Source organism: Folsomia candida, unplaced genomic scaffold, assembly GCF_002217175.1.
Source record: "Folsomia candida strain VU population unplaced genomic scaffold, ASM221717v1 Fcan01_Sc017, whole genome shotgun sequence".
Lineage (NCBI taxonomy): Eukaryota > Metazoa > Arthropoda > Collembola > Entomobryomorpha > Isotomidae > Folsomia > Folsomia candida.
Genome location: NW_019091209.1, coordinates 1,547,288 through 1,574,221, shown reverse-complemented (window position 1 = coordinate 1,574,221; position 26,934 = coordinate 1,547,288). Strand labels below are relative to the sequence as shown.

Here is a 26,934-nt window from a genome sequence, read left to right as displayed (position 1 = left end):
GAGGATCTTAATAAAAATCTAGTATTCATAAAAATGAAATAGTTAAGGTACATGAAATGATGTCCTATATGTAGCAAAAAGTAGGTTAACAATTATTTACCTAATATTCCAGTTCTTTACTTTAAATTGCATTCTAACTTTAAATTTCTAAAATAATTTTCAGTTTTTCATAGCAAAAACTCGTTTCAAGGTACATACATACAGGCAAATACTTATCATTTTTGTTGACAAGTATTTCATTGACAAAAATTAAAAGCATTCACTCCGATGTTTGTAAGATGTGTAATTTTAAGTTTTCATAAATAAAGTCATTTCAAATATGTAACACGTGGTAAATACCTATTTCAGTGCTAAAAATAACATGGGGACAAGTATTCACTCGGATATTTGTAAGTTTTTGTATAATTATGATAGAAATGCCTCCGATATGTGAAAATTTAAAGTTTGCCTGATTTTTGTTCGTAGTTTTGATCAATAAACGTGCATAAGCTTTGTAAGTTTGCAGGGAGCTTTGACTTTCATTGGTAACTTTGTAAAATCAGTGCCTTACGTAAAGTATTCTACAAACTTTTCCAAAATAAAAACACTAGCTTGATCTGAGCAAGTTTACAAAACTTTGTAAGCTAATTTTCCTTCGAAATTTTTGTAAAAGTTTGTAAGTTTAAAGAATTTACTGATTTTACAATGTTACCAAGGCTGGCGTGAATTGCCTCAGAGTTTAAACATCCTATTGAATTGTATATATCGCATTTTGTCACAAAGCATTTAACCACTTTGAACCATTTTTAAACCCTTCAAGATGACGAAGGGGTCACAATGGTACGTACGCAACACCTCCTCGTGCCGAGCAGGAAATGTTGACCAAATCTGAACACAAGTAATTTTTATAAACAAGAAGATAAATAAACGAGTATTTATAAAAACCAATTTCGTCCACATTTCTCCTTCTTCGTCGTGGTTGTTGACAAGTTTATCTTTCATAAATCAGTACAAAGTCCAGTTCAGAAAATACATAGCACACATCTCATCTCGAAGGATGGGGTTGTCAATTGGTGTGGTTATAAAAAGACGGATAATACATAAGACTTGGTACATACGTCCCCAATTGCCGAGTATCTGTAGCATTTGACGAGTAGTATTTATTTTGGGTGTCTTTGTCACATTACGAAGCGTGAGGATGATAAGTGGCATCTTTTACCCCAAAATCCACCAGTTGATTAGTTCTGTCTAATCGAAGCAGTTACTTTTATCCATGCACTTGCGACGAAATAAATGTGAGTGAGTGAGTTAGTTGTCTTGAAGAAAAAATTGTGAAAAGTTGATAAGCGCTCGCAATCATGGCGAGTGGAGAAGTTCTTTTTAAAGTGGTTGCCCTCTTGGAAATATTCCTCGTGGTGGGGGTGCAGTCAGGTATTAACCCCTTTGTGACCGAAATAATTGAAATTTGCTTTCCTTTGGGGACCAGAATTTTATCAGTTAGTTGTTGCTACATGACCAATTTAATTTTACCAATAGTGTAGCTACGTCACCAAAATGATTTTAAAGTAAGCGTAGTTACGTCACCGATTTCACAGTGGGTGTGCAAACCATAAAGGACCGAATTTATTTCGGCAACTTTTGATGATTTTATTTAACATTAAGCATTTATTTATGCATATTAGTAAAAATTATCTGCAGTTCATTACAATAATATTAAGTTATTGATTCATACATTTTTATAGTTTAGCAAGGTCCAAGTGGTTTTCACTGATCTTGACCGGAGTTAGTTAGTTCATGCTCAGAAATAAGCGGACCCGTATTTTTTCGTTTTCTAAAATGGACATGTTTTCGCCCGTGGTGGAATTTAAAAAATCCGCCAAAGTCAGGATTTTTAAAACGCTGTAACCTTTCGAATTTTAATCCGATTTCAAAAATTAAACACAATTTTTGCTCAGAATTACTACCCTGAAAATATAAAACCTACAGTGCAGACTTGATATAGCCCGAGTCAGGCCAAGTTGTGCTTATCACTCAATCCGACTTTTTGCATGAAATTTTATCGCAAATGCATATCAATAAATTAAAAAATTAAATTTGATTTTTCCAAATTAAATTCATATTCTTCTATTAGTAACAATTACCATCCTGTGTAACAAATTTCAGCTTACAGATCCGAAGATTACAAAAAAAAGTATGGGTTACCCAATAGGGTCTCTCTATGGGAAAATTGTTCCTATTTTAATTAATATTCTTCTATTACCAACTTTTCTACCAAACTTCAGCTCGATTTGATGAATTTTAAAAATCGGTATGGGTCACCCCCTCGGGTCCCTCCAGACGAAAATTTTTGAAATTTTACTTTGTATTCCTTCATTATAAACCATTAGCAACCTCTATGCCAAATTTCAGCTTTCTAACACAATTTTGAAATTTTGGTGCGTAATACCCCACCCACTCCGATGACCCCCACCGGTCAACCACTTGACCTATTTCACCCATCTTCGAACTCAACTCCTCATTTGACCCATACTATATGTGTGCAAAATTTCAAGTCGATAGGATTAGTTTTACGGCAGTTATCGCAAACCAGACAGACAGACAGACGGACATGACGGGTACATAAGCCCTGACTCGGGATAAAAAATCAATTTAAAAAAAACTTTTAATTTTCAAAAAATTATCGTTTTTTGCTTCTTTAAAAATTAAGTTTATTTTAAATTCCGCCACGGGCGAAAACATGTCTATTCTGGAAAACTCCAAAATACGCTTATTTCTGAGCGTGAACAATTTAAAATTACTCTTACAATGCATTGCAGCGAACTACAGTTGTAGTTTTTGCAGATATATAGTTTTTGGTAATGTGCATAAATAAATGGTTCGTGTTAAAATTTTGTAAAATAAAATTTTGACTTGTATGCATGTGTGTATTTGGTCTTGAAAATTTTTCCGCAGTACACAAATGTGTGTAGTTGGTCCCCAACGTAACGGGGAAATAGTACACAAATATGTGTACTTGGTCCTCTACGGAAAGAAAAAACTACACAAATATGTGTACTTGGTCCTCTACGGAAAGAAAAAACTACACAAATATGTGTACTTGGTCCTCTACGGAAAGAAAAAACTACACAAATATGTGTACTTGGTCCTCTACGGAAAGAAAAAACTACACAAATATGTGTACTTGGTCCTCTACGGAAAGAAAAAACTACACAAATATGTGTACTTGGTCCCCAACGTAACTACAAAATAGTACACAAATGTGTGTACTTGGTCCTTAACGGAAAGCAAAAAAGTACACATATTTGTGTACTTGGTCCCCAAGGGAAAGCAAAAAACTACACAAATATGTGTAGTTGGTCCCTAACGGGTTAAGCTGTTAATTAATTAATGGTGTGACCATTTCAGAATTTATGGTGGGTGAGCATATGTATGGATTTTTTGGCTTGGAATGTGCAAGGTTTGGTGAAAAATAGTGAAAAAATGGGGAAATGAAAATCGTGGACATTTTTGTAAGGTGTTAACGCTAGTTTTATTTTTCATACGCATATGGATATTTTTATTCGTGTTGGGCTTTAACGATTTATTTGCGAGTTTCAATTTTGTAGAACTGAAATTGTATGCTTTTCATTAATTTTTTAAAATATTTCGCTATGTCCATGAATAAATACTGTTAAAATATGCAAATAATGCCAACATTTCCACGATTTTCCGGGTAAAAACCTTCTTCCAGAAATAATCAGACCATTCAAATACTTGACAATTGAAAGCACAACTTTTTATGAAAAGAATGCACTAAAATACAATTTTGTGTTGTTCGTAAATATAGAAAAAATATCTGAAATTGTGTACAATTTATCTGAGTCTAGTTAAATATTATTTTTTATTGAAATTTTCCACTGAAATTTTCTTTGCATTATTATTTTAAGATTTGAAATTATACATCTCATAATATTATGAGATGTATAATTATTTAATTACATTTTGAGGCCCAAACGGTATATATTTATGTTCGTAATGATTAAACCACGTAATGTCCACCTCAAATGTTTTCCCATCCATTTCCATACCTTTGTTGAATGAATTTGTTCACAAATTACATACCTAAGTTAAACGTGTAAAACTCTTCTCGTCAAGTTTACCCCTAGTCCAGCAAAGTTAATAAACTCGATAAGATAAATCAACAGAGAGACCACGACGGATAAAAGTTTGTCGGTCGAACTAATGTCAAATGACATCGTCAAATTGATCGTAATTTATACCAGCATCTTTTCCATTACAAGACACGAGCAGTGGGTGTCTCCGCATTGTCAAGTCATACTTATTTGTTTTTATTCGCTCACAGTTGTGTTTTGATACTAAAATAAACGTATGAGATCTAGAGTTATGCGTGCCCAGGGCATGAAAATACTTACCTGAACAATTACCACAACATTGACCTTATGAGGCATAAATTTAAATGGGTAGAACAAGCAGGGGACGCCATAAATCATTAATTTCCCTCATGATTTTTGCAGGACCTACCGGATTCAGTAAAACTTTTCCTCTGCAAACATCCTCCTGTGCTTTGGCGTGCACTGCCAAAAACGGTACGGAACATAATGGAGATTGTCCAGTGTATACTCACAGATTTCGACCAAATTAGTCTTAAACTATCACAAATTTAAGTAGTATGAAATTTGCGAAAGACACGATCTCCAAATGGGCACGTTTGGCCGAGATAGAGGAGATCTAAAGAGGAGATAACGCGCCCTAAAGTTGACAAATTTTACACGTTCCAAATTTACTGTGCGTTTTCTCCTCTTCGGATGCAAGTATGTTTGCCAAACGTGCCCATCCTTCGCAAATTTCATACAAACTAAATTCGTCCCGATTGAGACTAGTTTGCTCAAAATCGGAGAACATCCGCTGGTCGACCTCCATTATTACTTGTCCAATAATTTTTCACCAATCTTCTCACTATTTTGTTCATGATTTTCTTAGACCCCACAAAATTCCAGTACGATTCTGGCACGACGTACGTTTATGAATTTACCTCGGATATCGAAACCTTAGTTCTGGAGGAAACTACGGAAAAGTCGAGGCTTCGAGTCACCTCCACGGCCGAGATTAATGTCCTGTCCCCCTGCGACTTTAGCATTCAGGTCGGTTTACAAACAATGAACTATCTCAAAGAGCACGTGATCTAATAAAAATGTGTGCATGTAGTTGAAAGGGGTCCAACTCTCGGATCGAAGTCAGGCCCTTGGCACGTCGGAAAACGGGGTGAAACACGCCTTGGAAAAACATTTGTTGAAATTCTCCTTCCAAGATGGACAAATCGACCAGTTATGCCCCCATCCGGACGAACCAGGCTGGGTGGTCAATCTCAAGAGAGGGATTCTCTCCATGTTTCACAACACAATGGACGACTGGGATTATGACGGTATCATTTCAGAGGTAATAACTACGAAATGTCGAGGCAATTCACGCAGTCATTGATAACTTTATAAAACTCGTATGCTTTGTACCATAATTTTACAAATTTAAAAAAATAAGAAACGCTCTTGACCTGATTTAAAAGTTTACAAAAATGTGAGCTGACTTTCCTCAGAAATATTCGTAAAAATTTGTAAGTTTGCAGAATTTACAATGTTACCAAGGCCTGCGCGAATTTCCTCAAAGTTTTCTTGTCGTATACATTGTCACACGTGCTTTTTAACAAATTTGAATTTATTGACCTCACGGTTGGTTTGGAATGCTATCCGAGTAAAATTGTATCGTAATCGCGATTTAGTCAAAGAAACGATGCTTCTTGATGCATTTTTAGTTTAAGATTTCTTCAGAAATTCATAATTGGATAGTTTTCTAGAAGTAAATCTTTACCTTTGTATATTTAATTATCAATGATTTCCACCTGTCCACTAAAAACAGTGTTTTAAAAACCCTGATTCAACTAATGTATCCACCTTCTCCAAAAAATTATAATCTAAATAAAATAAATTATTAATTTTCCAGACCGACATTCACGGAAAATGCCCCACCCAATACACCCAATCCACCACTCCTGCCTGGGGTGGATCCCACAGCGTCACAAAGATCAAGGACTTATCCTCCTGCACGCAGCGCCGACATCACCTCTCGTCCATCCAATCCATCCCGTACTCGTCCTCCACCCCGCAGCCGAACGTCCTCTCCGGCACCGTCGAATGCACGCAGACCATCCTCCAAGGAAAAATCGAACGTGTCGAGTGTCACGAGGAACAGATTTTCAAACCCTTCGACCACAACGACGGCGGAGCCAGAAACGTTATCACACAAACCATCCGACTTATCACGACTCGAGCAGGACAACCGACAACCGATTCTGAGGTTATCGGAATGAGAAAAACTGGCCTCGTTTTCGAATCGGATACCACATCGTTCGAAACGAGTCGCGATTTGACCCAGGTTTTCAACCTTTTGAAGGATCTGGAATCCAAAACGATTCCCAACGTGGAGACGGAAGCGCCCTTACTTTTCCGTGAATTGATTACTGCCCTCCGCACGTTGGACGAGGTTGCGTTGCGTTCTCTTCTGACGAAAGTGGTCGTGGGTGGGGGTGAGGGGGAAAATCCACTGGGGAGGATTTTGTTCAACGCATTGCAATCCGTGGGGACCGCACCGTCGCTCAAAGTTATGGGAGAGCTTTACCTCGCGGGTGGATTGAGCAGTGATTTAGCCCAGTCTTGGTTGAGCAGTGTGACCTTCATTAAATATCCGACGGCAGATATGATAACCGCTGTGATGGTGAGTAAATTAGTGTTAAATGGACATTTGGATGGAAAAATGTCACATTTTTTTTGTCCGTGACTTTTTTATGAAAGAGTTTTGGAATATTGATGGAGGATTTTTGGCTACAGAATTTCTCAGAGTGTTTGATGAAAAAAATAGAAATCCTCCAGTGTTTCCTAACTCGGAAATTTTACACCAAAAATTTTAAAATAATGAATATCACTAATTTGTTGTAGCCCCTACTACAAGCTTCTAACCCGACCGTGGACGTACTGCTCAGCGTGTCCGGCCTGATGAATTCGTACTGCAGAACGATACCGGATTGCGCCACGGATAAAATGATTCTGGAAGCGGCTCGTCTCATGGCGTCCCCACTGGAACGGAGTTCTTGCCATTTTCCGGACGACGACCCCAAACTACGAGAAGGCGTTCTTGCCCTCAAAGCACTCGGAAATCTGGGAGTTTTTCCCGACTCAAAGAATCAAATTTTGCAGAGATGTTTCACCTCGGAGAAGAATTCGATAGAAATTCGTCTCTCCGCGATGGATGCGCACAGAAGGGTTACCTGCTCAGCATTCTCGGTAGATCCTTTCCTCCGAATTTATGCAGATTACAAGGAAAATACCGAAGTTCGGATTCAAGCTTATCTCATCGTTATGAAATGTGCAAATCGTAAAATTTTGGAAACTGTGGAAAGAGTTTTGAAAAATGAAGTTGTAAATCAAGGTGAGTATTTGAAAGTATTAAAATAATTTTAATCAGTGTCTCATTTTGGATACTGTCCAGTCCAAAAGTGTCCAACATATCCAAAAGATTCCAACGTTGGAAAGTGACGTATGAATCTATGCACAGATATGTAATCCCTTATCAATTTTGAGCATTTTTGTCTGTAATTAATATCACGAAATTGGGAAAAACTTTTGTTTCAACATGTTTTCTTCTAAACAAATTACTAAATTTTCTAAACATTACGCACTAAAATGCGCAAAATTATTACGAGATTATATATACGTCAATGGATTATGGAAAGATTGAATAATGAAGAACTTAGCATCTTGCCCTATTTTCTATATTTTTGGTCACTTTTGGACATCCAAAATTGGTTAAAATCGGTTTTAGGCGTCTGTTTTGGGCAGTGGTTAAAAGAAAACCACATCGAGGCTATGATTTTAATGCCAGTTTGTATGCTAATTCGGTACCTATATCCTTATTCCCAGTGGGATCTTTTGTATGGACGCACCTCACAAACTACCAAGAAACAAACCGACCCGACAAAGAAATCATACGAAACCTAGTATCCAACGAAATCCTACAAAACAAGTTCCAAACAGACGCCCGAAAATTCTCCAGAAACTACGAAAACTCCCTTTTCTCCGACGAATACAAACTCGGTCTCGGTCTGGATTCCAACATCATCTTCACGGAAGACTCCTTCCTTCCAAAATCCGGCATGGCCAACTTATCCGTCCAACTATTCGGCGAAACCGTTAACCTCTTCGAATTCGGGGGACGATTCAACTCCCCTGAAACCCTTCTCGAACCCATCTTCGGTCCCGGCGGGTATTTTCCGGACGAAAGTATGTCCACCTTTTTAAAAAGCACCCGTCAAAAGCGTGAAACTACCAGCAAATTAGCTCGCCTCGACTCCATCCGGGACGACGCCGCCGCCAATCTCGACCCTTCCCCTCGGGGATCCATCTACACTCGGATCTTCGGACATGAAATTTTCTACAAGGAATTCGACATCAATACCGAGTCCTCCATTCCAAACGTGGTTGACGACGAGGGGAAAAAGTGGTTCAATTTGAAAAACATCTTAGAAAACTTGAGCACCGGGAAGAAATTGGACTTCACGAGGTCCACCACACTGCTCGATGTTGACTACTCGGTCCCCACAATTTCCGGGATTCCTCTCACCCTCTCCTTCCTCGCCGGAAGCACGGCGGGGCTCAAGGCCGAGGGGAAATTCAACGTGGGCAAGTTCATGGAGCGGAAAGAAATCGAATTGTACGGATTGCTCAGACCGAACGTGGCCATCAATTTGGACGCGTCGCTAACAGTACGACTCGGACCGGGCAATAAGTTTATCCGATCGGGTCTCTCGATCCGAAACGTGCTCCGATCTTCGACCGGGTTCGAGACCAAGTTGGAAATCAATGGGTATTCAGGGGTCAAAGGTGTCTTTAATATTCCGCAAAAGAGACAAGAGATTTTGGAAGCTTCGTCAAAACTGGTCTTCCTCCAAGCGTCCGGCGCAGAAAAGATGGCGGCCAAATCATCGCCTTCTATTGAAGAGCAAAGTTGCCTCGGAAATGAGAAAGACTCCAACTTCCTCGGTCTCAAGCTATGTGGAGAGTTATCCCTCCCGAACCAATTCACCGTCACCCCGCACTCCGCCGTGGTGCGGTTGTACCTCGAGAAAACCGATGACTTTGACAGCTACACAATCGACTACAGTTTAAATCGACACCCTTTCAAGACTGAATTTTCCCTCTTGTACGACACCCCGGGGTCAAAGATTGACAGAAAAACGGAGCTCGAATTTACCAAGGAATCCACCACCGGGGTTTATCACGTGAGTGTAAAAACCCCCACAAAATTGGGCGACGCTGCGGGTACATTCACGCCAAACTTGAAATCCCTCCACGTCACGGTGATCGACGGGAAGGATAAACTTGTCCAGCTTAATGGAAGCTTGGCCTTCGTTGGGGGAAAAATCACGCCGAATTTCTTCCTAGAAATTTATCAAAAACCCGTCGCCGAACTGAAGGGGAGCATACAACTCCCCACGGACGAAGGCGACGAAGGCAGTGTGGACATCAGTTTAAAACACGTGACCCAAAACCCCATCCGACTTCAGGGGAATTACATCCGTAAAGAGGACGGGAGCAGTGACCTTACCGTGGGCGTGGAATCCTACCACTTCACCGGAAGTTTGCACTCCAACCTGAAATCCCGTCAGAATCACTGGAGCAGTCGATCCACTTTAGAATATTCCTGGAAACACGGCGACATAAATGTTATCGACATCAGCGCCAAGGTGCAGAAGACGCAGAAGGGGGCGCTTTCCAAACTCAGCGCGGCCGCGTCCCTCGTCACGTCCTCCTATCCCGATCAAAACCTCGACTTTTCCTGGGAGATCTTGAACAGTGTCGGGTTCTGCGAAAATATTGTGAAATTAGCGATTGGAAAATCCACCTGGGACGGACATACGATCTACAGCTTGCAAAATACCCGGGACTTGACCGAACTTCGGTTTCTCGTGGCGCTCTCGAATCCAAGAGATGATCTCGACTACACGCTCGAATTCACCCATCGGATGGTGGACCACTCCATAACGACGCGGTTCACGGGGAGGATCTCTCCCGTGACCGAGGTCAAGGTCAATTTTCAGTATGACACGGTGTCAAAACCGTTTCTGAGTAATAACCTGACGGCAGGAATTACTTGGCCGGGCGCGGAATATTTTGCGACCTTTTCCCTCCTGGAAAAACGGAGGGGGGAATTTGACAGTGAAATTGTCATCAGTTTGAACAATTTTCGAGAAATGAAGGCCACAATTTCGTACCTGAACAACTCGAACAATTTGAAACTTGATCATTCCATTGAGTTTAGAGCGAGGGGGTTTTTCTCGGTGCCAATTTCGGGAAATGTTGGTTTCACAGTGACAGATAAGCAGAGCCATGTCGGTTGTCAGGTGCTTATCGAGGGTAAAAAACCGTACAGTTCTCGCCTCAGTACGAGTGTGGATTACAGCCATGTCCGGAATATGCACAAGATTGAGGCCAAAGTCACCTTTAATGAGAAGAAGTACAGCAGTGAGGTGGCTTTTGGGCAGGGGAGTAAAAAATCGGGGACAGGACAGCAGTTCCTCACGGTGGACTTGTTCCTCAATCAGCACATTTTTATCGAGGGGAAGGTGAGATAATTAATTAACAAGTTAATTATGATGAGGCAATTAACGCAGGCCTTGGTAATATTGTTACAAACTTTTACAAAAAATTTACAACTAATTTCGAAGGAAAATTAGTTTACGAATTTTTGTAAACTGCTCAACGGGGTATTTTCTTTTTCTTTTGTAAAAGTTTGCAAAATTATTTTACAAACTTACGGATTTTATAAAGTTAGCAAGGACTGCGTGAATTGCGCAATGAATAATTAATATGTAATATTTATTTTTGCGTGGCTTTTTTCCTTAATATGAGAGTTTGCATATACATAATTTGTTCAGGTATAATTAATAAGGCAATTCACGCAGTCCTTGGTAACTTTGTAAAATCCGTAAATTCCGTGGGCTTACAAACTTTTACTCATATTCCGAAGGAAAATTAGCTTATCAATTTTTGTAAACGTGCTCAGATCAAGCACGTCTCCTTATTTTGTAAAAATTTATAAAATTATTTTACAAAACGCACCGATTTTACAAAGTTATCAAAACCTACGTGAATTGCCTCAATAACTTATCCCCATTTTCAGATGTCGGGCTCCCTCCTGGACAAAATTACTGCATCCCTCCTCCTCATCCCTGACAAGGGGAACGCTCCCCTCAAGAAATTGGACCTGAGTGGAACCTTATCCCGAAAAAGTGGGTCTCTTGACTTGAACTATTTCGGGGACAAGTTTGCCATCAGTGGGGCCCTTGGAAGTCGCGGTGAGGATGACACCAGGACCCTGAACGCCCAAGTTGTCTGGGGTCTCGACAAAAAAATCACCATTTCCACCGAGCTCTCCACCCTGACACGTTCCAATGGATTCGTCTCCCTTCAATTGTCCACGCCGTTCCAAGACGTCCAAAATCTGACCCTGTTTTGGATCCATACCATCAAAAGTGACCAGTGGTTGGGCAAGTTGTCCGGAAGTTTGGGCGAGAAATCCCTCCTAGTTCAACTCGGGGGAGCAATGACCCCGCAAAATGTGGAGGTTACAGGAATTCTGGACGTTTCCGGATACTCGAGATGCGACTTGAACCTCGCGTTGAGCAGAAGTTTGAATCGGGACAATTTAACGGCCTCATTTTCACGCGGGGTTGACCAGAGTAGTTTAATTGTGGAGAGAAAGTATCCCAGCGTAGGAAACGGGACCGGGTTGAACGTTAAAATCAATGGGTTCAAGTATATGCCGGAGGTTAGTTCTTAATTAATTAATTAACTGATCATTTAATACTTAATTAACTATTGAATTACGTAGATTTCTATCCTTTGGGACACCACGACAGACCCTTATAATGGAAAACACTCTTCAAAACTGCACCTCGACTGGGGTCGGACGAAGTCCTCGTTGCACCTGGATCTGCTCAAGGACATGAATCCCCCCTCCTACCAGATCTCCTTCCTTACACCGTTCCCCACATGGAAATCGTCCTCTGCACGAGTCACCCTTGCCGACCAGGGCGAATCCCCCTCCTCCTCGTACACCTTCTTCATGACCAACGAGGCAGACCTGACCCTCATCCCGACACAAATCCACCTCCATGCTACTCCATCATCACCTTCCTTCTCCCATTCCGCCCTCGTCACATGGACAAAACAACCCCCAAGTGAAATCGGATGGTCCATTTCCGGTCATCTTGGTGGATTCGACAACACAAAGATTGCCGCCAGCTTGGCCACCTCTGGTCAAAATTACTCCGCCCACATCCGATGCGAACTGGACAATGGCATCCAAGTTTTACAGCTCTCCACCAACCTCGCCTCGTACAAGAGCGAGTTGGGCGTCGCCCTGAAGAACGAGCAGGGTCTCGATAATGATGATAAGAACACGCGTCAAATCACAGCCTGGACGTCATACTTATCCGGTCGTGACGAGACCAGAGCGACCTTTTCCCTCCAACGGGACGACACCCAGGTTAACAAGGTCAGCCTCCTTTTAACCGAAAATTCCCAACCGCTCCTCCACCTCGACGCGGACTTGGTGTGGATCGGCTTCACGAAATTTTGGAGCGTGTCCTCCACCCTTAAATCAAACCTGGCTCTAATTCCGTCCCTCACTTTCGAATCGTCCCATAACATGTTGGACATGCGAAATATCGTCAACGTTAACCATTTCCTCGTCTCCCCGATGAAGTCAACTTTCTGGGAGGAAATTCTCCCCACTTCGCGGAACTTCTCGTCCCAAACGGTGCTCACCAATATGGAAAACTTGTACAGTTCGGTCACCTGGGGGGGCGAGAGTCTCACCGTGGCTGGGGGGCTGCACAACGGGAATGATTTCAAGTTTGAGGTTTCTTCGACAGCATTTACGCCACTGCAGGGAAACATATTTTATGCCCGGGCTGAGAACAGTGTCACGATTAAGTCGGTTATTGTGAGGAATTTCACGGAGAAGGTGATCGATCTGAGTGTCAAGGCGTCCTCGAAGGGAAAAGAAGGGACTCAATTTGTGGGAAGTTTGGCACCATCGAAATATTTTAGGGGAGTGGAAGCGAAATTTGGGTTGGATAAGGAAGCCAGAGTTTTGGAAACGTATTTAAGATCGGATAAGAATTATGTCTTCTTTTTAAATGCGAAGGGACAGGTACATAAATTGATACAATTTGATTTAACGAAGTAAGGACTCGATGACTTATTATCAAAATTGTCAAAATCAACATATTTTTAATCGTTTTTCGGCTCTGGGAAATTTTAAAATACTAAAATTTGTACTCAGTGAGTTAATTGATAGAATGGCCGTGAGTTTTTTCAGCTAGTTTCGACGCGTTCCAATTTTTCTGAAGGTTTCTTAAACTTGAAATCTCCTCCGCCAAAAAGTGTCAAAATCTGAAGTGTATATTTTAAAAAATTGGCAACTCCCTGCTCAACAAATTTGTCGTCCAGAATTTTTAAATAGATTCCCAGAAATAATTAAAAATGTGACAACTTTTCCGATTTTGGCGATGAGTCAACGAGTCCTATATTAATTATTTTTATGCCCAATTAAAAAATAAACCCTCTTATTTATTTTTAGGCCACAATTTCCCAAGGATTTTTCAAACTTACATCCAAAAGTGAATTCTTCCCCTCCATCGACAAACACGAGTTGGACACGAGATACCAAACCGGAAAAGATACCGATGCCACAGTCACTCTAAAATACACCAACGGTTACGTGACCCACCACATCGAAACGTATGGCATTTGGGGGACCGAAAAGCTGATCCGAATCACCTCCGAAGGCGACTTCATGGCCGGGGTGGAAATCCATTTACAAAATTTTAGGAAACTATCCCTCACCACTTCCCACGAGGGGAAGAAAGTGTGTCAAGTAGAGGTCAACTATGACACGAAGATGTCCACCTTTTCCTACGGTGAACATCTCGTCGCAATTGAGGTCACCGTTCAGAACGGAAATCCGCATCGGGGGACAATCTCGGTGGGTTTGGACCCCAAAAAAGTCGACTTTTCTCTCACCACGCCATTCCAAAACTGGTCTAACGTCCGCCTTTATTGGGACATTGATGTCCTCAATGGGATAAAATCCGCCAAATTCGGCGTTCACAAAGAAGCCGACAAACTGGACTGTGTTTTCGATATGAAATCCAACAAGCGAAGTAACGAGACGACCGTCTTCTCGGAAATCAGCATTGTCGGATTCAAATCCATAAGAAACATGATATTCGAAGACTACCTCAAGATTTCCGACTCCCTGACCACGGTGGAAGGGAACTTCTCCGCTTTGGCGAAATGGTCCCACTCCGGGGTCCAAGTCCAGTTCAAAACTCCGCTGGAACGCTATCGAAATCTGAAATTTACTGGAAAATATGAAAATAAACGTGTCGTGCGCGTAATTTTACTCACCTGCGAGATAAACGAGAGACACCACGAGTTTAAAACTTCTCTGAAAACGGGGCCGAACAAATTGGAGGCTGACTTTGACGTGAAATGTGTCCAATCTTATAAAGGGAAATTATCTCTGGATTATTTAAACAGGATGAACTTTGACCTTGAAGGACCCTCTGGTCGATGGGGGGTTAACGGTCACTGGACCGAGACGAGTCTCTCCCTCTCCGCCACGACACCGGTCACTCACTGGGAGAAAGTCCTCCTCGAAGCGAAGTACGAGTACGTGTCACCCCTCCGACACAGTGGCAGCGTCTCCTGGAACGTTAACGACTCAGGGAACTCGGTCGGCTACAATTTTCTCCAGGACGCTAAAAACGTCACCTTGCTTATCACAACGCCCATCAAATCCTGGGAGGAGGTCAACATAACCCTCACCTCGAACGAGGACTACACCGATGTCGACTTCATCGCAAAGAAATCCGACCAGCAGGAAATCCGGGTGGTCGTCAAGACTCAAATCGTCGGGGCTTTATCCAACCTTTCGTCCGACGCGGGGCTCACCCTCCTCGTCCGGGTGACCTCCCCATTCCAAGAATACCAGGAAATGCGCCTCCTCACCCAGTACGACCGGGTCGGAGGTGAGCACACCTCAACCGTCGAGTACAGTAGGAACGCACACCTGGTCAAACTTAAGGGTCACTTCCTCTACAATCAGGAACGCCCGCACGCCATCGACCTGCAAGTTGACCTCTCCTCCTTTCAGAATTACTCGTCCAAAGTCCAAGCCACCTTGTCGATCGACCCCAGCGGAAATAACTCCTTCGTCGCGGTGGTAGAATTTAACCAGGCGAAACACGAGGTTCACGCGACCCTCGACTTGTCCGAGAACAATACAATCTTCGGACTGAAAACGACCCTCTCGTTTCTGGAAAGGGTGCAGCTTTCGTTCAAAAACGGGGACAAGGTAAACCTCCACGGTTTGTGGGAAGGGTCCGGACAGGTTTTGGATGTCACGAGCATCCTCGTCGGGTCAGGCTGGTCGGCACAGAGGTTGAACTTGTCCATAATTTCGCCTTTCCAAGGACTTCGTCATATCTTTTTGTACGCGGACTATAAACTGACCCCAGACCAGGTGGGGTCTTCCTTCCTCTTTGAGAATGAGGATTCCCGCTGGCTCGGAAAACTTGAGGGGGGCGGGCTCCACAATTTAGGACTGAATGGGACCTGGAACCTGCAAGTGAACACGCCCCTCCGAGGTTATCAAGACGTCGGGGTGAAACTCAGCCACACGTGGAGACCCGACTTGAAATCACTTGTCGTAGAAATCGACGCCAACTCGGAACGACTCATCGACATGAAGGTGTCCCTGACCAAGGGCGAACTTGCCGTGGCGTTCGACTCCCTCGTTTTCGACGGGGACGATAACAACGTCTCGACCCATGCAAATGTCAAGTGGGGGTCGGGCGTAATTTGGATCGAACTCACTGCCCGGGCCGGACAAGAGACACAGGTTGATGCGAATATTCACGGCTTTTCTTCCGGCATGTTGCACCTCTCGAGCCAAACGTTTCCCGAGGTGACGTCCCGCATCGCGTGGAAGGTGGATGGCACCTTGGACGATGGCAACGTCTGGGCAACCCTGACAAATCAGGTGCTAGGGTCGCGCTCCATCCGGTCCGCGTGGCGACGGGACAGGGACTGGAAACGGGTCAAGTTTGAGACCTGGTTGCGAAACGATGACGACACGGAGAGTGAACTTGGTGGGTTGGGAGAGTTCATCGTCACTCCGGTGCCACAGGGAGGGTATAAAGTTCAACTGAATGGGAACTGGGCGCTAGAGGAGTCACATTCGTTCTCCGTTAGTGGAAAATTTACGAGAAAAGAGGCAGAATCGTTTCAATATGGTGGCGAAATTGTGGCAGAGTCTACGACGCAGTTATTCCAAACGTTCTCCACTTCCGGAAACGTCTCCATCACGACTGGGCAAGGAATCACTGCTTCCATCACGTCGATCCAGAATGGAGCCCAGTTTCTCACTTTGACCACAAACATTGTCCTCACGCTGCCGCAGAGTAGAATCTTTGTCGCCCTAAACGCTCCCCAAGTCGTGCAACCCTTCCAACTCGAAGCGGCGTACAATACCTCGTCCGAAGTGAAATTCGTCCTAGTCTCGTTCGCCCGAGGTGACGATTCTGTCGTCATCCTCCAGTCGAGAATCGTCACTCCGAAATCCAGGCAAGAAGTCGAGTTCATGTTCAACCTGAACAGTAACTTGTCCTCTTTGCGCCTCGAGGCGGACGGCGTGGTAAAAGGAAGCTATCGACATGACGGGAAGGATGGCAAGTCGCACCTCAATGTTGTCCTCACCTCGGAAAAACTGGGCAATTGGGACTTTTCCGGGGCACTTAGACCCTCATCCGACTTTTTTGTCGAGTTGGAACTGACCTCTGGGAACATCGTGCCCCTCCGGGTCGCTGCATTTTGGCGAGGAAACCTCCTCCAACGGATAACCAGCAGCGTTTCTCTGCACGTCAAGGAATTTCGTGTGAACGGAAACTTCTCCATGACGCAGGACGCGATCCGAGTCAGTTTGTCGACCCCGTCGAAGGAGGTCGAGTTGGAAGGATTTTTCAATTTACACTCCACCCCGAAAGATTTTGAAGTCAGGTTGACCTTGAACAAGGACACGTTTAAGATCTTAGGAAATTGTAACGTTTCCCAGTCGTGGGACGGAATTGGGTCCATTTCCGTAACGAAGAATGACAAGAATCTGGCCGCACTTAAGTTTGCCCTGGAAGCTGGAAATCTGGTCATTTCTGGGGCGTGGGACGATCGTCAGGTTCAAGTTCAGGGGAAAATTTTGACGATGGAGAATAGCACGTGGTTGGAAAATGGGAGGATCAATGTGGTCCTGATGCTCGACTCGAGGGAACAATTCAGTTTGGAATGTGCGCATAAATTCGTGGGGGATGAACATTTGTTAAACGTTACGACGAAGGATGGGAAATTGGTTAAGATTCACGTTACGAAAAGGGACCAGGATAATTATGTGGTTTCGGCTAATCTCCAGTGGGATGTGGAGAATAGGATGAAATTCTTGATTGATGTCGACCCCAATAAGTTTGATGTAGGCAAATTTAAAAAAATATTTTAGCAGGGAATTTTTAATACGATTTATTAACGAAATTTACTCGGATGTTTGCAACCCAAAATTTGCTACAAACATCACGACTAAATTTCCTCATTGAGAGTTTTGACGCCTGTCTTGAGGGGTGTGTATACTTTATTCAGTGATAACTTGCGCCATACTTAAATTATAACATTGGCGCAAGTTACCAAAGAGTGAAGCATACACTCACCTTTAATTAAACTGTGCAAATTTTCCAAAATCATTTTCAGCCATAAACTTTAATATGCAATAAAAACTCTTAAACTTCACAATTACAAAGCTCACACATTAAAACATTCTATAAAAATTTCTCCCCATTTATTTCCAGATATTTTTCTCTTCCCCATACACCTCCGAACTCGCCGTTCACGGCATGTTCGACTCCACCTCGGACCACACAACGCTCGAAGGATTCCTTATTTACGACACGCAACGATCCACCGGCCTCCTCCACACGACCCGGAACAACGACTCTGTCCAGTTCAACATGTCCATCGAAATCCCCGCCCTTCATCAACGACTCGCCACCACCATGCTTATCCAAACCGGAACCGACCCCCATCCCAAATCTGGGGGCGACTTCCGCCTAAACGTGAACGGACATCAGTTCAGCTTGACGGGCGAATTAGTCCATCGACTCGTCCAAGATAAGAAACAGAAAGAAAGTAGCTTATCCCTCTCCGTCACACTTCCGGTCAAAGGGATGAAACCAATCGGGACAAAGGTCACCCTCATCAAATCACTTTATTCCCTGCAGCACATCCAGCTCGATGGGAACCTTAACTTCAACGGAGAAATGGCCTCCTTATCGACCGGATATCAACTCCCCTCTCAAGATAACAACCAATCCATCAGTGTCAACTTCCTGGTTCGAAATAACATCAAGAAATTCCCCATTTTCACGTATGGCGTCTCCTTATCTGTATCGCCATCCCTCAAAAACGTGTCAACCTCCATCCTCTTCGACGCCAATAGCGTCTCACTAAATTGGAACGTTAACCTGCCCGATGTTTCCTCCTCCGTAAAACTTTCCCTCCCCTCGTGGGATGACGGTACAAGTAACAATCATCATTATAATTTCGACCTTGCTGGCCACCTCAATCTGACAACCCGAGTTTTCAACGCCTCCCTAAACATGGCGTGTCGAGAGAGGAATTTCATCGCAGCGGTGACCTCGCACCTTCAAAATGATGGGATCACGTGTCAAGCGAATGCATTCTCATCCTCGCACTATCTCGATTATCGGTACCGTCTTTACGCCAAGAAGAAACCAGGAAATCGGTACGAACTCGAACTGTCCAGTTTGCAGGATACGATAAGCCTGGATTTTATCGGGGATGTCGTCACAAATAACGGAGCTAGTATTACCGCCAACGGGAAAATGACGGGGTCCTTCGGGTCACTATTTGGAAGGCTGGACTACTCCAAAAATACGGAGCACGGGCACGAAGTAATCCTCACTTTGGAGTCAGCATCTCTCATTTCTGGGAAAAAGGTCATCATCCGAGGCGACCTTGCCCCTCAGGAGAACGGTTTCCAGTCCAAGATTCAGTGCCGGACGAGAACCGGGATCCACACGGGGTCACTTTCTCTCAGTGCGGACGCCTCAACCGGTTTCGACGTGAAGGTTGGTCTCCTCTCGCCACAAGTGGATCCCATAAACGTGCAAGTTTCCTGGAGGAAGGACGGCTCAAAATTTGAAGGCTTTGTCCGTGCAAACTTTGACAATGTGACGAACGAAGTGGAAATGTTTTTGGACGTGACGAATTTAGAGGGAAGGGTCAAAATTGGGTCCCCATTGATTCCATCGTCACGTTTTGATGTCCATCTGAAGTCGCTCTTTTCTTCGGATGAGATCGACATTTTGGGGGATGTTCACATTCGGGAGTATCACTGGAGGTGTGAGGGGGCCCTGAAGTACCAGAGTTGGCGGGATATGGTGGTCATGTTGCAGTTGTTAACGCCACATCAGTCCTTTGATAGACTGACGATTGCTCTCAAGTTGTCGGATGATGAAATTTATGGGGAAATTTATACCCCGATGGTTCCCCTGCCGAAAGCGATGGTGAAGATTTCTGGATTTAAAGCCATACAGGAAAGGAATTGGGATGATTTAAGGCCCGGAATTAGTGTGGGGTTGCCATTTGGGAAGTATTCGCTGGCAGGTAGGTCAACTTTTGGAACAATTTTGTGTTGTACTTTTGAAATTTCGGATTTTTTACTTATGATCATTCATAATAAATTTTGATCGTTCCCATTTTTTTGTTCCCAGGAATTTACACAAAACCAAGTTCCTCCACTCCCGGAAAAATCCATCTCTTCTTCGAAGACGGCACCCTCTCATCCCCCCATCAAACTTACCAATTCACCACCGAAATATCTCCCCTCTCCTCATTCAGCCTTAACATGAATGACCTCGGCCGAGTTTCCCTCTCCCTACAAATCCCCACCCTGCCCAGGCTCGACTTCTCGGCGGAAGGGCGAGTCCGAGGACGCAGCCTTATCTCCCTCAACACCCACGGCACCCTGAACAACAAATCCGTCACGTTCTCCTTCGACTACAACAATGACAACGGAAGCCCCACAATCGCCTCAAAGTTATCCTCACCCTTTGAAATGTACGAAAACGTGGCGCTGTCCTTGGCTTTCGACACCTTCCAGAAAATCGGCCAGGGTCGAAGTTTGCACATGGTGCTGCAAAATCCCGACTGGATGGATGACATCACCCTCACGGCGGACTATCGCTACCAATACGGCGGATTCTTAACGATGGACGGCGAACTCAACGCGGTCCTCGACTCCTTCATGGACATCCCCGCGGTGCACTTTGCTCTGGAAACGGACACGGAATCGGGCCGATTTTCGGGCCTGTTCAACACAAAAATTGGAACTGTTCCAGGCTCACTTAAGATTGATGTGAGCCTCCTCAACGAAAATAGTGCCGCCCTATTTGTGAACGGAACCCTGGGGGGCGAGGAGGACAATGCGTACACACTTTTCACAAAAGTGGACTTACACCGAGGCGAGGACAATGTCCTGTTCTCCAGTGAAGTTTACATCCTGGACCAACCCCTGCTCGTGACACGGTCCACGTTTTCGACAAAGTTGGACGCGGCGGGGGCCGAGTTGGAATTAGCGACGCCGTGGGGACCGATCCACCTTAGTTTTACCCTCGTTCCAATTTTACCCTTGATCTCGGACGGACGAGATTTCTCGGTGGGACAACTCCTTTCAAATTCGAATGCTACCCTGCACCTGGAATTCAACGAGGAACGCGTCCTCGGTCTACAATTCGTGTCGAATGACGCCGGAGTCGCGGTGTTCGAGTTGTTCAATCCCATCGCACCAATTTCTCTGATCCTAAGTGTGAAACGGGTCACGAAATCGAGTCTCTTTTTGACCGGAGAGTTCTGCTGGGATCTCGACAATCCTGTCGGAAACACGGTGGGAGGACGGGTCACCTGGGATCGTGGCCTATTCGGACAAGACGCCGGTTTGTCCCTGGCTCTCAAAGAGATTGGAAACGTTGAGGTCAAGGTGTCCCACTCCTTGACGAGTTTGTCGCTCAATCAAACCGTCCTGGTCAAATGGGAGAGTCCGTTCTTTGAAAGTGTGGGGCAGTCGGGGTATCACTTGATCGTGACGAAGGGCTCGTCCCTCCTGAAGTACAAAAATTACGGGACCTTCCTCCAACTCGACCTCCCGTGGAGATCCCTTTCCCTCGACGTCCTCTCGAACGACCATCCCGACGAATTTGTTGCTTCCGCTCTCCTAAAATGGGACGCTCTTCGCGATCCCAGCAAGTCGTTGGGGGTCAAATGGTCCCAAGATGTCAAGGCTGCCTGGAGGATGGCAGAAATTACTGACTTTTTCGAACTCACGCACCCACTCTCACCCACCCCCGTGGTCATCTCGACGGAGCGGATTTACCGAAACGGGCACTTCCAACTCGTCGAGGTGCAACTGAACGGATCCGACTCGCCGGAAAATGCCGTGACGATTTCAATCTTTCGAAATAACACGAGCTGGGCTAACTCGAGGTCCATAATTCGTCACAATTTGTCCAACATGATGATTTCCTTCCGCGTTAAGACGTCCGAAGACAACAGTCACTCCACGATGGAGCTGTCCTACATGGACGTTTCCCGAGTCGTGAGGAACCTCACGGTAAATCTGGTCAGCAGTGAGGATGCCTTTGAAATGGTGTTGTTCTCCTCAAGTTTGGACCACAAGACGGACGTTGTTCTCCTAAAGAATCATCGATACCAGGACTTGACCACGGTGAATTGTCGATTCCTCTCGTACGACGTGGACGCCATGATTTTGACGAGTCTGCCCTTCCTCGAAATCAACGTGAAACACAAGGGGGCCGATAAGCTGAACGTGTTTGGGGGGTACTCTCACAAGAAGAAGATTGGTGGGCATGTTGCCCGCGTGGAGTCGGAAAAATTTGATTATTTCTTTAAAACGACGGCCGAGTTGACGCCAACGAACGTTCTCACGGCGAAGGTGACCTGGCTCCCAGACCTGTTTTCGAACCTGCTCGAGTTGCGGATTCCGACGGAAATTAGCTCCTCGATTTTCAACGATATCGATTCCTTCCGGATTTTGCAAGGGGTTCAAGGAGAGCTTGAGGCGCGGTGGGAGAAACAACTTTCACCGGAAGTGAGGGAGTATTTCGTACAGTTTAAATCCTTTGTGGGGAATGAAGCGAGGAAAATGTATCAAGAAGGGGTCGACGTGGTTCAGAAAATTGCAGAGTTTTATGAAAAGGATGTCTTTTATGTGAAAACGATTTGTCAACATTTTCAAATTTCGGAAAATTTTAGAGAAAATGTTTGGTGAGTAGTTTACATAATTTTTTGGAAAGTTGAATATCTAATTTTAAATTACTTTTTTAAAGGAACGTTCTCGTTAACGTTTGGAACAAGCTGACCGAGTCGATCTCATCCCTGATTCCGCAAACGTTAGAACTCTATGAAAATTGTGGTGGTCGTCTGGAAACCTTGGTCATGACGTATTGGCAAGAAACGTCCGATTTCGTGGAGTCAGTCTGGCAAGAAAATGTGAATTTGGTATCGTCAACATTCACCAAAATTTGGGACGCGTCAAAATCCTTGTTGGATCTGTTAGAAGGGAAAATCGATGAGATTGAGGAAAAGTTGATGGCTGTTGGATTGTTCCGGAAATTCGTGGAGATTTACAAAGATTACGCGACATGGTTTGAAGAAATTCCGTTCCAAGAATTCGCCAAGAAGATTGAGGACATGATGAACATTAGGTAAAAACTTAGGTCATTTTTGTAGCTATCTTAATTGCGTAAATTTCTTATGTAATAATGAGGCATTTCACGTCAACCTTCGTAACTCCGTAATCTTAGCGTACGGACCAAAAACATGCCTTTCATCTTCATAAGGTTTTGTAACTTCGAATACAAAAATTATCTTTTAGAGATGTTCCTACGTTTCGTCAAAAGTTCATAACTTTTGTAAGTTTACGAGGTTACAGAGTTACGACGTGAAATGCCTAAATAAATGGCTAGTTTTATGCATACTTTACTCCTTCTGCTCCCTTGCGCCATCGTTAAACCATAACATTTGCTCAATTTATTCAAATATAAACTCACCTACTTCCTCCGCAGAATATGGGATCGCTTATCCTACTACATTGAACCACTCCTATCCGCCATCCGGAACGGCCTAGAAATCGAATACTTCACCGATCTCCTCCAAACTCCCCCCCTTCCCTTCATCCGCTCCAGCCTCTACAACTTCCGTTCCGTCGTGTCCAAATTCTGGCAAGTCTTGGAAATCGAATCCCGTCTAAAGTCCATCGTTCGAGCCTCCCTACACAACTTTGACCGCATCATTCACCGCTACTTACCCACCTCCTCCTGGAACTACGACTTTTCCCAGGGCTCCATCGAGCTCAACCAGTCCCTCAGCGCCATCCAATGGACCGACTTCACCACCACGCCGAGATGGCGAACGACCTCCGAAGACGTGCAAGACGTCAGCCAACTGACCAACTTCTACTACCAAGTTTTAGACACGGTGGAAAGTCTGAAGCCCGTCTTTGACCTGAACCTCCGCACGATTCTGCCCCCTTTCAGCGCCTACGCCCTCATGGCGGGCGACTACCACTACTTCACCTTTGACAAGAGGTACTTCCGGTTCGTCGGGGAGTGCAGTTACCTCCTCGTGTCCGACTTGTCCCAATCCACCGACCCGTTCTCCCTCATTGTGAATTACGACAATAGGAACGGGGTCATTCGGAAGAAGTCGTACGCGCTGGTGGTCAACCAGAGTTCTGTCGAGATCGAAGTTGCCGACTTCAAGGTCACCGTGAACGGGAGGAAGGTCGAACTTCCGCTGAATATCGGGTCAACCTTCTTCCTCCGGAGACACCAGACCGGGTTGGAGCTCTACGACACGAGAGGATTCACCATGACGTGCAGCTTGTCCTTCACCGTGTGCACGGTGTCCGTGTCTGGCTGGCATTTCGGAAAGTTAGGGGGGATCCTGGGCACGTATGATAACGAGCCGAGCAACGACCTCGTGGGGCCGGACGGACAGGAGATCAGTGACATGTCTGCCTTCGCGTACGCTTGGAGGGTCGGACGAAACAGTGGGTTTTGTCGGATGAAGAACTTTGCCAAGGAGGAGGGTCAGATAGACGTGCACGATGTGGACGATATTTGTCACAATTTACTGAGGAATCGGAGCTCCCCGCTGAGACCGTGCTTTAACACGGTGGATGCGGCGATTTACATGGAAATGTGTGAGTATGACGTGTCGAAAAATGTGAACAGTGCGAACAGAGTGGAGTCCGCGTGTCCAGCGATGAACGCGTATGTCACGGAGTGTCAGAAGAATAATGTGGATGTGTGGATGCCGCCGACGTGTGGTAATTGTTTAAAGGGTGGTATTTAACTGAGGATAATTTAATACTTGTTGCGACCATAATTAATACCTTTTTCCCGAATACTTATCATAACGAAATCCAAGTTGACCATAACAAAGAAAGCAGCTTATTTTGAAAGAAAGTTGACCAGCAAAAGCTTCCAAGACATTTGTGGTTGGCTAATAAGAATAAATAAAATATGTAAAGTTTTTTAAATTTTAAACTTTAAAGCGATCTTAACGTGTAGCATCACTTCTTGAAAAATCGAGTACTTATAAACAAAAAAATACTTTATTATGAGTAGAAGAAGTATGTATTTCTGTAAAACACACTTATCATGGTCGGAAGTAGTACTAAATTATGATCAGTTAAACATTCCCCATGATTTAAATCATAAATCTTCTCGTTATCTTTGTACCACAATTTTCTGAATTTATGTATTTAGTCCGATGCCGCCTGGAGAACGGTGATGCATTGACCACCGGTGAAAATGCGACCCTCCAAACCAACGGAGACGTCCCACCACCACAATCCTCCGATAATGTCATCCTTCTCCAAGAAGCTGCCTGCATTTCGCCCTCCTCCGTTCTCTCCGAAGCCATAAAACGACTCGACTTGGCCCTCCAGGCAGAAGGGCTGAGAAACAATAGATACGCCATCGTGGGTTTCGGAGGGAGTGGGGCACGCAGCCAGCCCCACGTCAAAACCACGTCGGCCACCGTTTGGACGCACAACACTCTTTTCAAAATCCCAAATGACACTACGACCACCACCACCAACGCGACTGGACCTTCTTCGAACCTTTATGACGCCATCCACTACGCAGCATCGCTCGGTTTTAGGGCCGGAGTTTCAAAGAATTTCATCTCTGTGACGTGTGGCGATGAAGATTGTGGCGACTCGGTGCGTTACGCGGATGTGTTGACGTTGCTCGTGGAAAATGATATCAAACTTCATATGCTCGTTCCAAAGCAGTTTACACTCAAGGTAGCTATTTCAAAAAAATCGATACAAGTTCATAAAAAATATCGAGGGATTTCAGGTCAAGTTTATAACTACGTAACTGCGTTAATTAGGTTTGTAAGTTTACACACTCTCTTGACGTGAATTGACTTTGTAAACATTTTCGTAAACATTCTTTTCTAAAAAACGTAACCATCCCTGATTTCAACTGAACATGCAAATATCAAAAATTCGAAATTATTCACGAACTTTGTCTATGTATCAAAAAACATGCTTTGAAGTTACTTAATAAGTTTCGTAAAAGTTCATAAGTCAATTTTACTCAGAAATATGCCTAAAAGTTCGTAAGATTACAAACATTACGTAGTTACAAACGTTGACGTGAGTTCCCTCATTAATTACCCCCCAAAAACCAAACTATTCCACAGGGATCATCCCCCCGGAAGGACGAGACGAACCAAATCTATGGGATGGACATGAACGGAGTTTACACCACGAAGCACGCCAAACACGGCTTGCTTGACGCCGACCCCGTCCTCAAGAGACAAATCAACGTCCCCAAAGACCTCTGCACCCCACTCGCCATGGAATCCAACGGGACGCGGTTCAACGTTGAGCAAGCCACGAAAAAGGTGTTGGACGTGTGGTCACGTCGCGTCGCCCAGACGTCGCACCCCTCGTCCTGCCAACGCTGCGAATGCGTTCCCGACCGCTTCGGCTCGGCGAGCATCATGTGTCACCAGTGCGTGTCGCCGAGCTTGTGGAAATTTATGGAGGAATGGAAATCCTACCAGAGTTTGGACGGGGATGACTTTCCCGTCGAATTGATCGACCATGGCGGCGACTTTATCATGGCGACTTAAATTACTTATCATAATTTAGTGCACAACTCGATTTAGAATTTGCGTATGTATTTAAATTAAAGTTTGACTAATCTTTAGTTAAGTAATCATTTAACTGCTGACTGATATATATCGTGCCCCGAGGAGGTAAGTTGAGATTGTGAAAGAATTACAAGTATTCTGATTTTGTATGTTTATATAGGAATGTATATATATAAGTACTTGATTTGTGAATAAAATTATCTATATATCTAGTTCTTATCATCATAATCGTTTTTGATAACCGTGCAGAATTTAAATCAGTAAGAAGAAGAAATTCCGTGCTAAAATTTCTCTTCACATTTCACCATCCAGTTAGAAACCAAGCCAGTTTCGTATTCATGTCTCACACTTTGAAAGAAAGATGCATGCAACCGATAACCACCACATCATCATCGTTATGTTATCCCTTTTAATTAAGGTAAGAACAAGGTCTTAGCTACTTATATATCTAGGTCAGATAACGTCTCATCGTCCCCTCCTCCTTCGTCTCATCCTCCACACACCAACTTTCTCTCTCTCTCCTTCTGTT

General features: G+C 44.2%; 1 protein-coding gene across 1 annotated transcript; it reads left to right on the top strand.

The window, feature by feature from the left end:
• Positions 1–1,231: 1,231 nt before the first annotated feature.
• Positions 1,232–26,633, top strand: LOC110856948. Its single transcript, XM_022105539.2, has 16 exons — positions 1,232–1,410; positions 4,494–4,565; positions 4,960–5,120; positions 5,185–5,415; positions 5,974–6,744; positions 6,966–7,455; positions 7,947–10,648; positions 11,206–11,853; positions 11,917–13,242; positions 13,672–17,613; positions 17,984–19,820; positions 19,928–22,496; positions 22,559–22,936; positions 23,297–24,561; positions 25,004–25,545; positions 25,950–26,633. The coding sequence occupies exons 1-16, from the start codon at positions 1,338–1,340 to the stop codon at positions 26,382–26,384; spliced, it is 17,442 nt and encodes a 5,813-aa protein (XP_021961231.1). The 5' UTR covers positions 1,232–1,337; the 3' UTR covers positions 26,385–26,633.
• The last annotated feature ends 301 nt before the right edge of the window (positions 26,634–26,934 follow it).